A 16,935-nucleotide genomic window follows, 5' to 3' on the forward strand; every position below is an offset into this window, starting at 1 on the left:
GGCCCAGGAGCCCCCCCTCCCATTTTCACTAGCAAAATATCAATCAAAGAGAAACGAAACAAACAGGAAGAGACTCAAAACAACCACATAGAAACATTAAATGACTACAGAGAGACACACAATGACAATATAGTGACCAAAGACACAGAAATAGACACAAAGAAACTAAAAAAAAGGGCCAAAACAAATACATAAAACTTCAAAAAGTAAAAAAAAAAATACATAATTGACACAAAACAATCACAAAGAGACGAGAAGTGAAAGAAAGACAAAAGAACTACAAGGAGAGAAAAATGACCAGAGACACAAAAGCAGCACAAAACAACTACAAAGGGACACAGAATGACGATAGAGACACAAAGTGACCACAAAGAGACATAAATTGACTATGAAAAGAGGCAAAACAACCAAAGAAACAACAAATAGACATAAAAAATCTGCCACAAATGGACTCAAAATGACTAAAACAATAACAAAAAGAGGCTAAACAACTATAAAGTCTGTGTGTCTGGCTCCGAAGTAGGACAGGACGAGGGGCCTTAGCGTGTCTGTCCTCAGGGACCAGTTGTCCCTTAATCCGCCCTGGCTATGTATAAAAACTGTTCTAATCAGGTGTTACTTTACACTCTTCACTGTCTGGACATCATCTCTCCACACAGCTGACACTATGTTTCATTTCCCTTTCAATTTCTCTGTATGTGTTAAATATTTAAGCAATTGTTTTAATTAAAATCAATTATCTTAGGCTAATGATTTATAGGTTAAATTTATTTTTTAATGTACAGTCATGGAAAAAAATATTAGACCACCCTTGTTTTCTTTCATTTCTTGTTCATTTTAACGCCTTGTACAACTAAAGGTACATTTGTTTGGACAAATATAATATATTTTCTTGATAATAATCTTGGTTATTATCAAGAAAACCATGGAAAATGTCTAGATATCAGCTCTTAAATCAAACTCTTATGAGCTATTTTTGTTGTTATCATATCTATCCAAACAAATGGACCTTTAGTTGTACCAGGCATTAAAATGAACAAGAAACTGAAGAAAACAATGGAAAACAATATACAATACAATATTTTCTTCCATGACTGTATGTATGTTCAATGTATGTTTCATTGCTGCTACTGGATGCTTGAATTTCACCTGGGATAAATAAAGCATCCATCCATCCATCCATCCATCCATCCATCCATCCATTCATGCATCCATCCATCCATCCATCCATTCATTCATTCATGCATCCATCATCCATCCATCCATCCATCCATCCATCCATCCATTCATGCATCCATCATCCATCCATCCATCCATCCATCCATCCACCGTCTCTGGGCTCGTGTCCTTGGACCTGAGCCATAAAGCTGTTTGTCTCGCCTCGCTTCCTCCAGGCCTAATTTACACGTGCTAAGTAGACTGACAGACATGAGGGCCCGACTCACACTGACCTACTAAAACAGTGAGGATGAGTCATGCATGTCTCACACATCTATCTACAACTTAACCTGGGCTGGGTCCAAATGTGTCACATACAAAGTGTCTCAGATAAATGATGTGGGAAAACGTGTGAGTTTGCCATCTTCTGGTTCACTGAAGAGGTAAATCCAAGTAAAAGCTGCTGTCTATTATTGATTTCCTGCATAAAGCTGAATAAAAAATTAGAAGGTAAAGGTGATTAAAATTTTCTTTCAATGTTCTTTTTATTGAAATTCACAACTTATTAAAATACCCTGCTGTCACTTGACAAAATCCAACTTGCTCCACTTGTGTCCTGAGTGTGCACTGGGGTCAATAATGGGCACTTATTGATAAGAAATAACATAGAAAATATTTAAACAAATTAAATATAATAATAATAATAATAATAATAATAATAATAATAATAATATGTCAAATAATAAAAAATAGAAACCAAAGAAATATCTAATAATAATAATAATAATAATAACAATAATCCTTATTATTATTATTATTATTATTAATATTATTATTTTTGTTATTATTATTATAACAGGGATATGTCAAATAATTAAAAAAATACAAATAATTATTAAATAACACTGGTGTCAATACTGGGCACTTGGAAAATTATAAAATAAATAAAATATATAATAATAATAGTAATAATAATAACTTATTATTTTTATGTTAACAAAAGTAATAATAATAATAATAATGATAATAGAGATACGCATGTCAAATAATTAAAATAACAAAAAAATGAATAAATAAACAAAAAACACTCATCATGAGAAGTACAGAAAAACAGTTTGACCTGATTAAAGAACGTTCACTGAGTGTAATATAATACATAATATTTCTGGTTTTACAGTATTATCTTAACTTTTTATCTGGTTTTAAGTTTTAATTTTGGGCATTGGATAAAGTATTTAGATTGTTTAGTTGAGTAAAAGTAGCAAAACAGTGTAAAAATACAAACAAAATTAAAAAAAAAAAGTTGGGACACTCTAAAACGTCAATAAAAACAGTCCATTAGCATGAGTGTATATAACTGAAAAAGAAAACGTTTTCTCAGTTTGATCATGAGATATCTTGTCTTTGTACTGTATTAATCTGAATATAAGTCATTATTATTTGCAAATCACAGCATTCTGCTTTTATCTCATTTTTCACAGGGTCCCAACTTTTTTGGAATTAGGGTTGTGAAAACTTACCTAAGAATTAAAAATTTTACTTCAGTGAAAGGTAAAAAGGTATTAGCATCAAACTTAAAGTACCAAAATGAAAAATGAAAAAAAAAATAATAATTGTGCAGCATTTCAGAATAATGTATGTTTAATTATTGAGGCATTTATATGTTAATGTTGGGGATGCAGGCGTTGGCATACTGTATAATGTATAAAGTGTAAATGAAAAAACAATAAAAAACAGTTGAAAATAAAATGTAGTAATACATCCAGGGGCAGAGACAGAGTACAAGTCACAGAGCCGGGCACAAACATTAACTCCTCACCTTTTTCAATCCAATTTATTCCTCTATACTCAACGCACGTCAAAGTTGCTGAGAGGACATCTCTCGTAATCAGGTCTGTTCAGTTCAAGTGCACTTCTGACTTAACTGATCAGAGCATTAGTTGGATTATAATCTGTTCATTTTGTCAGGAAAAACTAGCAGCAGTTTGACAAAATAATCAGAATCAGAAATACTTTATTGATCCCTCGGGGGGGAAATTGATTTTGTTACAGTTGCTGCTTTATAAGAAATAGAAATAGAAATAGAAATAAATAAGTCTGTAAATAAAAAATAGATAAAAATTGCGCTACACTAAATACACAACAACAACATCAGATACAAATGCTTAAGTAAATAGAGATATGTAAAAATAGATAAAAATAGATCATTTAATTAATTCAATTAAGACTATTATGTTAATTCAAGGTCTGTTTAAATAGTTTTTACCACAAGCAGAAAATCCAATAAAACACAGCCAGTAAATTTGAGATAATAAGGAATAATAAAAAAACTGAGGTCAGGAGATGTGGAGGACCTTTTTTAAAAATGAAATATTAATGATGTTTGACTGAACTTGTAATTTAATGTAGGCTAACCTTTAAGTGTCTGACCTGTAATCAACATGTTGGCTGCATTGATTGTTTGTTTGTGTGCTTTTCTTCGACCTTAAATCAGCCATCTGCTGTCCTGCCGCAGCCTCGCTCCGCCTGTCAGTCAGACTGGAGGAGACGAGGAATTAATCAGGCCAATTACTCCCGTGCTGAGATCTGGGTGACCTGCGTGACGTCGACGCACTGACGGAGCTGAGCCATTGATTGGGTCCTGTTAGAGAGGATCACTGTAAATCAGAGGTCAAATAAAAATAAACACGTGAAGAAAATAAAGGTTTTCAGAGCAGGGAAATATGTGACGGATATAACAACGTTTACACGATAAAAATAAAGAGGAGGAAGTAAGCATGTAAGATGTTAAAGAGTCAAAAAGAGTCAGACAGGAAAAGAGGTGTGGTCATCCAAGAAAAACACAACAAAGCTGAAGGAGGGGAGGAGGGGAGGAGAGAAAAGAGGTAGAGACAATGAAGGAGGGATAGAAAGAGTTGAGCTCTCCTCCGGAGTAAATCTCTCTCAGTCTGATCAGTGGGTGAGGAGGACTAACTCACAACAGTGTGGATACTCAGGCTGCACCCACTGGGACTCCACGGTAAGGATGCCTGCACACTGTTAATGTGAACTATGTGTTAATGTTGTTTTACATTGGTTAGAGACATTTAAGTTAAAACTGATTATCAGTTGACCTTTAAAATATGACCATTTGGGCTTTATATTGACTTATATTTAACAGCTTAATCTGCATAACTATGCAAAAGAACAGACTGTTGATGCCAGTAACTAGTTGTTAAAAGCAACTTTTTTCCTTCTGCATGTAGCTGCAGGAACTTAATGGAGCTGAGACATTTCCATCTGACTGAACTGCAACTAAACACTTTCCTTAAGACAAGTTTAACTTTAGTTAAGTCAAGGTTGGCTCCTTGCACGGACATTAACATGGGTCTATTCATCCTAAAAATGCATTGGGGTTTTTTTGTAATCAAAATCATGGTATTTTATATCATACATCAATACATCATAATTCATTTGACGGATGTTTAAGAACTGGGCTGCAAAGTTTGTTAGATTAAAATTAAAGGAACGTCCGTATACAGTCATGGACAAAATTATTAGACCACCCTTGTTTTCTTCACTTTATTGTTAATTTTAAGGCTTGGTACAACTAAAGGTACATTTGTTTGGACAAATATAATGAAAACAACAAAGAAAGCTCATAAGAGTTTAATTAAAGAGCTGATATCTAGCCACTTTCCATGGTTTTCTTGATAATGATTTTGGTTATTATCACCATTGAAAATGGCTAGATATCAGCTCCTAAATTAAACTCTTTTAAACTGTTTTTGTTGTTATCATTATATTTGTCCAAACAAATGTACCTTTAGAAAAAGGGCGGTCTAATATTTTTTTCCATGACTGTATGTGTAGCTTGCCATGACAATGAACTAGACTGTAGGAAGGTGTCTCGATTTTTTTTCCTCCTTCCTGTACAGTAGTGCTTTTAATCATTATTTCGATGCAAGTTATTTTTCCCGTAGAGAACTATTCTCTCTGTAGTATAGCTCCTACATGAAACTACTCACAACAAAATCTGTTGATTATCTTGAGGAACAGGTTGATTTCTGGAAAGAGACAACGCTGTTGAGTTTTTGGCGCTTTGTCTTCCAGTTCTATTATATTTGAGATAAAGCAGGCGGATGAACTCATTCAGAGCTATGCAAACAATCAAAAATAGTTTTTTTCCCCCAAAAAAGGCCAATGTGAAAAGTAATGTTAAATTAGATGTTAAATAATGTTAAATAACATGGAATGTTAAAATAATGATCTTTCATTCATTTAAAAATGCCAGTTATATTATGCACATACCAGCTAGATTCTTCTGTTATTTAACATTTAGATATTTCATTATATAACATACTATAAAACAAAGCAGTGGTGAGAAGATAATCTTTATGGATTTAAGTAAATAGGTCTGTTGTTTTGGTGTCACACAGGTCAGAGCATCATTTAACACTAGAAATCTGAATTGCAAGTGGATGAAACTCCAGCATGTTAAATTAAATTGCACGGCTTTACACTGGAGAAGACTTTTGTTAAACTTTGATTTATTTCAAGTGTCTCAACATCTTACAGTAGAGCCACTCAGCAGAGGAAATGATGCTGATCCTGTAAACCACTGGGATGAGTCTAGTTTTAACGCCATCTATTCTGTCTAGAAATAATCTGTTTGTTTACAATGAGAGTGCTTTATTTTGTTTGTCAGAGTCGACAGTTTTTTAATCACAGGTCTAGCTGCTGTTGTCAGTTTTTAATTTGGGACTAATCGCACTACTTAAATACCCACCTGGACCATATGGTGCAGGGCTGTGCACGACCCCGGCGTTCAGCGTGGATTAGACATGCAAGCCCACTTATCTCTGGCTAAGGTAGCACAACAACTGTTAGCAATTAGGTTAATTAAGTGACCTGTGGGTGGTAATAAAGTCAGGGCTAAACTGTGGTGATTGGGTGTGACACGGTTCTGTACCTCGACCATCTGTCTCTCCTCTAAGCCCCGTAAATCACAGCAGGGACACAACTAAAGGTTGTTTCTTCTTTATAATGAGAAGAACATTATTATAACGATGATTCTTAATTAGGAGGTATTCTTCAGCAGTTTCTACAGCTTAAATGGTTCTTAAAGTGGCTTTTTATGAGATGTTTTTAAAGGTAGGCTGTCAAAATAGTCTGTCTGAGTGTATTTGTATGTATTTTTCACTGTGTTTCATTATTGATGCGACACATTGAATCATGTATGAACTATCAACACACACACACACACACACGCACACGCACGCGCACGCGCACACGCACACGCACACGCACACGCGCACACGCACACACACACACACACACACACACACACACACACACACACACACACACACACACAGCAGAGGCTGGTCACTGCGAGCAACAGGTGGTCAGTGAGGTTTAGCTGCCACATCACGTGTGTGCCATTTCAAAATGCCGACCCTGTATAATGAAGGACATGTTACAGCGCTCGGAGTGGTCACTCAGGCTTTATGATGCAGACACAGAGAATAATATATGTTATCATGTGTCATTCTGGGATCCAGGTAAAAAAAAAGATCCTGTTTTTAATTATCATCCTCTAAATAAAAGGCTCAAACAACCACCAATGAATGAATTTATATCTTTGGAGAAATAACTGAACAGCCAAACCCGTCGTCAGACTAAAGGTACTGTCAGAACATCGGGTCTGGTCAGGATGTCACACTTCTGATTTGGACTAATCCTTGTCTGGACAGCATCTCGCCACTTTGGCACATGCCCGTGCCATGTAAGGTTATTGGTCAGACAGACTGCAGCTAACAGGGACCGCGTCACGCTGAGGTGTTCATCCACCATCACATCCTGCTGAGAACGGACGACCTTTTGTATCTGTCAACCAGCTCTAAAAGTGTCTCTTCACGTTGTCCTTTTTGTTTAGAGACATTGACACTAACTCAAAAAAACATTTTAACTCATCGGTTAACTAGATAGATAGAAACAGGGTTCTGACAGCTAAAAGCTAAATTTAAGCACTTTTTAAACACTTTCAAGGCACCAAAACCAGATATTTCCAGCCTCTCAAAGACTTTATTTCATCTAAATTGTTACTATAAATGCAATTGTGAAGAATAAAGTTTACTGACTTCATTTATATTCACAGTAATCGATGCATGTGTCACTTTGCAGCTGTTCATATTAACTTTGTTAGTTTTGTCTGTTGTTAGACGCCAGGAGACAACAAAAACAAATATTAAGACAGGATTGTTTCATTTCAAACATTCAAATACCTTTGGTTAATATGAGTGGGTGTGTAGATGAAACACGTTGAAAATCAAGCATTTTTCAGGGAGTATATTCAAATTTAAGCATAATCCTAACCTTAAATAAGCTTTTTTCCAAACGTTCAAGGTTTTGTATGAACTATGCATGAATATAAGGCACATGGGAAGAAACTGGTAGATCTAAAAATATAAAACAACACCACCATAGGAAGAAAAATTAGAAACAGACAGTCTTAAGAAAAAGCCTCCTTATTGTGCAGGTGATTATGTGATTGTGTCCACCCTCTGTTGATGCTACTTTAAAAGGCCCTCATATAAAATCTGATGTTTTATTCTCAGGTTTATTCCAGTCGTCAGTGACGGAGTGAGAGAGAGAGAGAGACGGCAGCATCCAGAATAAAATAAATTCTATCGAGTGACAAAGAAGGTCAAAGACAAAACGCTCCTTCACAGACGAGTGGATTGAGATCTTTGTTATCGTGCTCCCTCATGTCTAATTTCCAACAACAAAGAAGTCAACACAGCCTTTACTTCCACTGGCATCACACATTCTGAAGTGAAGCCAAGCTCCTTAGTCTTCCTGGCTGAACTGTGGATGGAGATTATGAGGAACTCTCGGTTGCTCCACCTGTTCCTGGTTCCCATTGTGTTTTCTTTACTTTCACTCCTCCCCTGCCCGGCCTCTGCCAGCTCAGGGTCTAACTATGACTTCGGGGCCCACCCACGCTTTGTCTGCACCCCTCTCCCTGTGGATGCAGACCCTGCATGCTTCCCTAAAGGGGGTCCGGGCGTAGGAGCAGCAGGGCCAGGCCATCAAAGTGCACCTCCTGCTGGCTGGTGGGGGGCGAGCGAAGAGGCCAAAGCCACCATCCTCCACCTCAGAGAGAGCCTGGTCCAGCAGAAAGAGACCATCCTGGACCAGAGGGAGACCATTCGAGAGCTGACGGCCAAGCTCACCCTGTGTGAGGGCCTCGGGCGGGGCGTGGCGCCTCACGACGAGCACCACAGCACGGACACGCACTCCCATCACGCAGGGGTGTCCGGGCATCACACGTACACAGACAACGGGCACCACAGCACCCAGCAGGGTCACCATGGAAACCTCATACCAGACTCACCGCACTACCCGTCTGTCGGGGCGCAACGCCTGGATGCGGGGCACAGCAGCAACCACCAGGGGAAGGAGAAACATGTGACGCCAGGCGACATCACATCATCACCGGAGCAGATGGAGCGGATGCTGCAGGCGCTGAAGGAGAGGCTGGACAACCTGCAGGTGAGCAGACACCAGGGAACTTTAACTTGCAACAAAGAAAAGGTGCATTTATGAAAAAGTGTGTTAAGGAAAATAAAGGTAGAATATCATGGAAAAGTTTCCAGTAGTTCAAGTCAAACAGCCCCAACCAAGTACTGAATGCATATAGATGGAACATTTCCATATTAAACATACTTTTTCAAATTTGTCTTTTGTAATATTAATTTTTTTTGAGACACTGAATTTTAGGTCTTCATTAAATTTAAGCCATAATCATTCTAATTAGAAGAAATTAAATAAATTAAGACACGAAATGTTTCATTCTGTGTGTAATGGATCTATATATTGTGTTATTTACACTTTTTGAATTTAATTACTGACATAAATAAACTTTCCTATGATATTCTAATTTATTGGGATGCACCTGTATAATATGATTCATAGGCCAATTAATGCCATTTTGTTTGTTATTTATTTATTATGGTATTCCACTGAGCCAACACCAGGGAGGCAAACCAACTAACATTGATTATTTATGTATTATTATGTATTATCTATTTATTGTATTTTCAGTCTCTCTCAGAGACAATGAGATGCTGCTATGTGCTGATAAATATCATTTAAGTGCATTCAAATTCTATTCATTTTTTATTCATAATTTTTTTTAGATTCAGCTTTTTGAAGAATTGTGAGCATTTAAGAATAGAAAATAAATGGACTACAGACAGAGTGCAGGTCGACTTAAGTAAACAGAGACAATGCAGACAATAATAGAGCAAAAAATATATATTAATTTGAGTTTAGTCTCATTTTTTTGTGATTAAATTGATGTATTTTTTTATTTTATTGTTGTATCCTTATTTGGCTTTTCCTTGTTTGGATACATTAATGCTGTCGTCACTAAATTGTTTATCGAACGATCAGGTCCCAAAGTAGTAGGCCCACTAAGTACGTTAGAGACAGGAACAATCAATGACTTAATTGCATAAAGCCACTAACTGCATTGGCAGGAGAGTCAGTCAGTGGGACCTCGGAGCAGCAACAGGCTTATGGTCCCGTTTTCTCTTTAGCCTTGTATATAGAAAGCACTTTTTGTAGACGATAAAAAAAATGCAACACATAAAAAAAGGTCAAACAGACAATAAAAGAACACAGTACATGATAAAATATATATGTGAAGCTAAAGGACAGAGACCGTAAAATATAATACATATGAGAGATTTAGGAGAAAAAAAAAAGAGGATAAAATGATAAATAAATAATAAAAAAATAAGAATGACACTAAACAAAAGCCAAATTAAATAAATATATAATAAGCTGTTGTTTAAAAATGTTTACAGAGAGAAACGAGCTGTGCTGCCTATTTTCTTGTGCATATTATTGTGCATATTTAAAGGGGAACATCTGTGAAGGATTTTAAATGTTAGTAATGTAGGCTGGTCCCAAACCATTAAGAAAAAAAACAAGTAAAAGAATAAAAATCTAATCTAAAAAAAATACTAATATGCTGTCATTTCCTTGTCTTGGTTGCAGCATGAATAGGTTTTTCATCATCTTTATAGAAGAAGAAAGGCCGTACTTTGGCAGTGATCTTTAGTTACTCACTGTTTCTACTCTCTTGGTACATTTATCCGCCCCTTCCTGTTGGCTCTCCTCCACGGATCGTGATCACAGACAGATGTCAGGAGCTGTGGAGTGTCGGGGGGGTTGGCGGTGGTGGCACGGGTCTAACATCAGCAGTACTTACGGTGATCTCCCCTGACAGACTGGTAATCAGGGCAGGCACCGGGGCAAAGCCTGGATTACCTGAGAGGAAGAGAAGTAGAGACAGGGGGACACAATGAATGCATGATTATTGCATCTGACATTATAAGATTGTTAGTGAATGCAAAGAGCAGGCAAAGATGTGCAAAAGTGTTTTCTTTTGACTTTTAGGTGAAAGATCAGCAGATTCTCACACGATTCCTTGACGTCAGTTTGTGTCTGATCTGAAGTCTTTAAATAGGAGTTAACCACCATCACATCCTGCTGAGAACTGACAACCTTTTGTATCTGGCAGACAGATCTAAAAGTGTCTCTTCACATCGTCCTTTTTGTTTAGAGACATTGACACTAAATTGAAAAAACAGATACAAACAGATATTTTAACTCATCTGCTAACTAGATAGATAGAAACAGGGTTCTGACAGCTTTTTAAGAGCAAGATTCAAGCACTTTTAAAGCACTTTCAAGGTACCAAAAGCAGATATTTCCAGCCTCTCAAAGTCTTTATCACATCTAAATCATTACTTTAAATGCAATTGTGAAAAATAAAGTTTACTGACTTCCTTTTATTACTAAATATAACAATATGAGATAATTAAGGGGGGAAAAAAGAGGATAAAAATGATAACTAAATAATTAAAAAAAAGAATTACATTAAACAAAAGCCACATTAAATAAATATATAATAAGCTGTTTTTTAAAAGATCTTTACAGAGAGAAACGAGCTGTGCTGCCTGTTTTCTTGTGCATATAATTGTGTGTATTTAAAAACTCTGGAAGGATTTAAGTGGCAGGAAACTCTGGTTGTTAAACTCACCGGTGTGTTCTTCACCTCTCTCTCAGCAGAAGAGGAACACGTCCATCACGTACTCCAGCTCTCTGAAGGAGCTGCTCCAGAGGAAGATCAACGCTCTGGAGCAGCAGCTGCACCATCAGACCTCGGCCCTCAGCGGCCCCGAACATCACCACGACGACAGCAGCCACAGAGACGACGGAGACCACCACGATGGCGACCATCACCATGACGATCACGATCATGATGATGATGATGATGATCACCACCACGATGTCAGACACCCAAATGATCACCACGACGACCACAACGATGGCGATCACAGCGACAGTCACGCAGACCATCACGATGACAGCCACAATGACGACCATCATGATGCAGACGGTAACCACGGCGACCACGGCGACCACGAAGACAGCCACCACCACCACCATGATGATGATGATGAGGAAGATGATGATGATGAGGACCACCACAGTAATGAAGCAGACAGTCACAGTTATTTATCACACACAGGATACAGAGAACCAGGACCACGCACTGGTTACCACTCAAATAAACTGGAGGCCATGCTCAACCAGCTGCATCTCGCAGGTAATAACCACCAGATAACTGCATAAGTTTATATACAGGTGCATCTCAAAAAATTTGAATATCATAGAAAAGTTTATTTATGTCAGTAATTCAATTTAAAAAGTGGAAATAACATTATATAGGTCCATTACACACAGAATGAAACATTTCATGTCTTAATTTATTCTAATTATAATGATTAGGTCTTACATTTAATGAAGACCTAAAATTCAGTGTCTCAAAAAAATTTTAATATTACAAAAGACCAACTTTAAAAATTATGTTTAATATGGAAATGTTGGCCTCTGAAAAGTCCATATAGATCTATATGTACTCAATACTTGGTTGGGGCTATTTGACTTGAACTGCTGGGAATTTTCCATGATATTCTCATTTATTGAGATGCACCTGTAAACTGAGCAGCATTTGGTTTTAGTATACTTGAAGTAAAACTCCCAAGACTTTCACAATTATGGAATTACAATGTTTTTGGGGGGATATTAATTTAGCACATTTTTCTTCAAAAACTTTTTTTTTTTATTAATTTCCTCTCCATTTTAAGAAGCAATTCTCTGTATTTTTTTCTCAATTTTTTATGAGCATTTCTTTATAATTCCCACAAACAATTGACAATTTTTACCCTTAATTTTTGCAAACTCTTTACTTTTCCTGAATTTTATAGGCAATTCTTTCCTTATTTTTTCCTTAAATTGTATAAGCAATGCTTTACTTTTTTTTAAAATTTGTTATGAAACATTCTTTATAATTTCCACCATCAATTCACTGTTTTTCCCCCTTAACTTTTATAAGAAATTCTCTCCTTTTTCTTTTTTTAATGAGCAATTCTTTATTTTTTCCTCATATTTTATGAGCAATTCTGTATCATTGCCACAAACAATTAATAATTTTCTTTTTTATAAGCAATTCTTTATTTTTTCCTTATATTTTATAATTTCCACTTTTTTCTTCACGGTAGCTCTTTTCTTTTTTAACAGTTTTATAGGCAACTTTTTATTTTTTTTCCTCAAATTTTATAAGCAATGTTTTATTTATTTTTATCTCAGTTTCTATAACTAATTCTCATTGCAACATTTGCAATAATTGTGTGTGTTTGTGTGTGGGAGATAAAAGTTTTAGAGATTTAAACTGCTCAGAATAAAGATTTTAACCTCTGAAATACAATTTCATTGACGACTGAGCAAACTTATTCTGCTGAGGAAGCTCATATGATACGATCAAAAGCTCCAGACCAGAAGAGCTACTTAATGACATCGAGGTTAGATTGTTTTATCAATATATGATGTTTCTCTCTCTTCAAAAACAGGTACCGGCAGGAAAAAGAGTCCCGATGCCTTCCAGATCAGCTTCCCCATGAGGACCAACTACATGTACGGGCGTGTGAAGAGGACGCTGATGCACGAGATCTTTGCTCTCACTTTGTGTCTGTGGATCAAGGCGGGCGCGGGGCCCAGCCTGGGGACGCCCTTCTCTTACTCTGCACCTGGACAGGCCAACGAACTGGTGCTGATCGAGTGGGGGGACAACCCCATGGAGCTGCTGATCGACGACAAGGTGAGGGAGGAAATAAATGGAAGTGGGGTTGTATGAGGTCCTTATTATAGTCAGTGTATAAACTTCAGGAGATGGCGGCAGTAGGCCTGTCACCATAACACATTTTTTACGACAATATTTTTTCCGAGAAGCTATCACGATAAATTTAAATTTAATTTTGTTTTGTTTTTGTTTCTTCCACCTTTGTCAATTATGTATTTTATTGCAGTTTTTGCACTTTTATGTGAAGCACTTTGGTACGGCTCAGTCGTCTGTAAATGTGCTATATAAATAAATTTGACTTTGACTTTGACTAAACGATAGCATCATTGTATCCATGTCGTTTTAGTTTTATGAAAACATTAGAACATAATAAGTACATCCTTTTCCACAGCTATGCATTTTTAAATCTCGAGAATATTAAACATTGGAATTGAAATGTGGAAAAGAAATATTGAAATATCCTGGATAAATCAAACATAAATGAATAAAATACAACCAAAACAAATTAAATAGACTTTCAGGCTGTTAACAAAACATTGCAATGAGATAATCATTATTTATTATATTATTTTATTATTAAAATAACGTATAAACAGCTGGAATGGCTGCTTGGGAAATACTGATTTTTTTGGGCAAATTGTACTGTCTGTCAAACATTTACAGCATTACTTTAAACACAACACAAAAAAGCACAAAAAGTCACGCATGTAAACAACAATATATTGAGTCCAGAAAAAACTATTGTGTCAATTTTTGTAGTAATTATCGTGACAGACCTAGGCGGTGGGCACGCTCCCAGTTTGTTGAAGCACACACCAACAGTGCTATCAGACAGCCCTGTTTAAGTTATGCTCTACCAGACTCCATTGATAAAAACAGTCATTTTACTTTGCAGCACACACAAGCTGCTGGTCTACTGCTGCCTCGATTGGTTTCTTTGTTTGTGTTATGGTGTGACTTTGAATCTGAACTAAATCTTCAAAAACACCAAAGTCCCACAATAACATAAACAAACAAACCAATCAAGGCAACAGTAGAGCAGAAACTCCTGTGTTGTAAAATAGAATGAGAGTAAAATTACTCTTTTTGTCAATGGAGTCTGGTGGCTTTGACATGAGCATAGAAAAGCTTCTGTACCCACCATGTGAACTTAAACAGGGCTTATTCTGGCTTAACACTTTAGTCAGTGAGTTAAATATGGAGCAGATCTCTTTAATGACAAAATATTTCTCTTTACTCACCTGTATTACCCGTGGATGTATTTCTATCCGTGTGTCACCGTCTTCATTCTCTTGTCTCCAGGCTGTGACGCTGCCCCTGTCTCTGAATGATGGGAAGTGGCACCACGTGTGTGTGACCTGGTCAACCCGGGACGGACAGTGGGAGGCCTACCAGGACGGAGTTCAGAGGGGGTCCGGGATAAATCTTTCCCCCTGGCACCCCATCAAACCTGGAGGAGTCTTCATCCTGGGACAAGAACAGGTAAAGACAAAGAGAATCAATCTCTGGGAGGCAGATTGTAGAAAAGGGAGAGAATTTAATCATTAATTCATATTACAAAAAATACCAAAAGAAGGGCTCTCATCTCATCAAGTCACTATTTTTTCCCTTAACTTCCAGAAACAATTCACTAGTTTTTCTTCATATTTTTAGGCATTTTTAAGCATTTTTGTTTACTTTTTCTTAATTTTTATGAGCAATTTTTTTTATTTTTTCCATTTATATAAGCCTTTTTCTATTTTCTTCTTTTAATGTTTATACGCATCATTTTTCTTATTTTTTTCATGCAACTCTTTACTTTTTCCAAATTTTATAGGCAATTTTTTTCTTATTTTTCTTCTGGAATTATATATTTTTTTACGAGCAATTTATTATAATTTCCACAAACAAATTACTATTTTTTTCTTAATTTTATAAGCATTTTTTTTTTTACATTTTCCTTCATTTTCCAAGGAATTATTTACTTTCTTCTTTAATTTTTATAAGCATATTTTACTTCTAAATTTTTGCAAGCAATTCTTTACTTTTTTCCAGAATTTTTCAGGCAATTTTCAAGCTAATTTTCACTGCAAGATTTGAAATAACTGTGTGTTTGTGTGGGAGATGAAAGGTTTAAACTGCTGAAAAAAATGAAAATTATAAGGAAAAAGTACCAGAGAAGCTGCCAATCCACGCCTCTTTATGCCATTAATGCCTATTTTTGTGATTTAATAAGCAATGATCACTAACTGTTCTGTCTTTTTAATTCAGGACACTCTGGGAGGACGATTCGATGCCACTCAGTCATTTGTGGGCGAGATGTCGGACGTCCACCTGTGGTCACACGTCCTGACAGCCAGTGACATCTACAGCCTGGCCTCCTGCGGCAGCCACCTCCGAGGAGACGTCATCGCCTGGTCCGAGACGGAGGTGGAGCTCCGTGGAGGCGTCGCCAAATACCCCTTTGACCCCTGCCACTGAACGGCCGCAACACCAACGAAGAAGAACTTTGAGATATCCTGGAACAAACTGAGAACATTGATCAGAAGGAGCAGAGATTTTTCAGGATGATCACTCAGTGGCACCGACTCAATGCCTTTTCCTTTAATCACTGACTTTTTCTTAAAAAGGAAAAATAACAATAAGTCTAATCTGTGTTTACAGAGACTCTCTGTCGGGACTTTAGTGGTCTTTGGCCTCTGATGTAATCATGAGCTAGTGTTTTATTTTAAACAGACAAGTGCTGTATGTGACATATTGTCATATTGTTAATAAGCTTCAATCTGTAGGGTCTGTGATGAAATTAGCAGACCGTACACGGGTTCTGTTGTGGTGAAAGTGACAAACTGTTGTTAGTCTGAATGAAACTTTTAGAAATGTGTTGAGAAATCAACTTGAAATCTGGATGGCCTTTTTTTTTAAAAAAGGTGTCCACAAAAATACAGCTAACTTACCAAAGAAAATATAGAATGGATTTGTGTTACACTTTGTATTTTAATAATATGTGTCATAGATTGTGGTTTTATTTTGGGAGAAATATTGAAAAGCCTGTGAGATGAATTTAGTGTTCTCAGCTGCTGGTTTTAGATTTACTACGTGGACTCTTGAAACAATACTAACTATAAGCTAAGAAAAGTTTATTATACATGCTTTTTTATAAACTTTTATAAACTCATTAATACATCTGTCTGTTCACTGGACAAGTTGCTGAACATTTAACCCCCCCTCCCCCAATTAATTCGATTTTTTCTTTTTTTAAATCATGTATTTTTTTTGATCAAGTCAATGCACTTTGGCTTTTTGATGTCTTACATGATCTGGCCTTGACTCTATATTTGTTATTGAACCGTATATAAAACACAGAATGTGGGCCAGGTCAGATTTCTGATGTTATTTATTAAGTTGTGCTTTTTTTTTTTTTTCAAAATGTTATGACTGTAAATAAAAGTGTGAAATAAAGCAACTTGTCTTTGTTTTTGATGCCGATCAATCTAATCGAACGCAGGTGAACAAGTGGACAATAGACAGCAAGATTGATGCTTGAAATGCTGATTTAAATGTTTTAAAATGTTGATTTTAACATGTTAGAACATTGAGTT

General features: G+C 36.4%; 1 protein-coding gene across 1 annotated transcript; it reads left to right on the forward strand.

Moving 5' to 3' along the window:
* Nucleotides 1-7,775: 7,775 nt before the first annotated feature.
* si:dkey-283b15.2 (neuronal pentraxin-1) lies at nt 7,776-16,796 on the forward strand. Its single transcript, XM_059340125.1, has 5 exons — nt 7,776-8,694; nt 11,284-11,824; nt 13,128-13,375; nt 14,660-14,839; nt 15,608-16,796. The coding sequence occupies exons 1-5, from the start codon at nt 8,014-8,016 to the stop codon at nt 15,815-15,817; spliced, it is 1,860 nt and encodes a 619-aa protein (XP_059196108.1). The 5' UTR covers nt 7,776-8,013; the 3' UTR covers nt 15,818-16,796.
* Nucleotides 16,797-16,935: the final 139 nt, after the last annotated feature.

This window comes from Centropristis striata, chromosome 8 (genome assembly GCF_030273125.1).
Source record: "Centropristis striata isolate RG_2023a ecotype Rhode Island chromosome 8, C.striata_1.0, whole genome shotgun sequence".
NCBI lineage: Eukaryota > Metazoa > Chordata > Actinopteri > Perciformes > Serranidae > Centropristis > Centropristis striata.

Excerpts from the sequence above, each read along its gene's own strand:
- si:dkey-283b15.2 (XM_059340125.1), top strand. The coding sequence starts at position 8,014 with ATGGAGATTATGAGGAACTCTCGGTTGCTCCACCTGTTCCTGGTTCCC. Across the intron at positions 8,695-11,283 it reads AGAGGCTGGACAACCTGCAG|AAGAGGAACACGTCCATCAC; the intron begins GTGAGCAGACAC and ends CTCTCTCAGCAG. Across the intron at positions 13,376-14,659 it reads AGCTGCTGATCGACGACAAG|GCTGTGACGCTGCCCCTGTC; the intron begins GTGAGGGAGGAA and ends TCTTGTCTCCAG.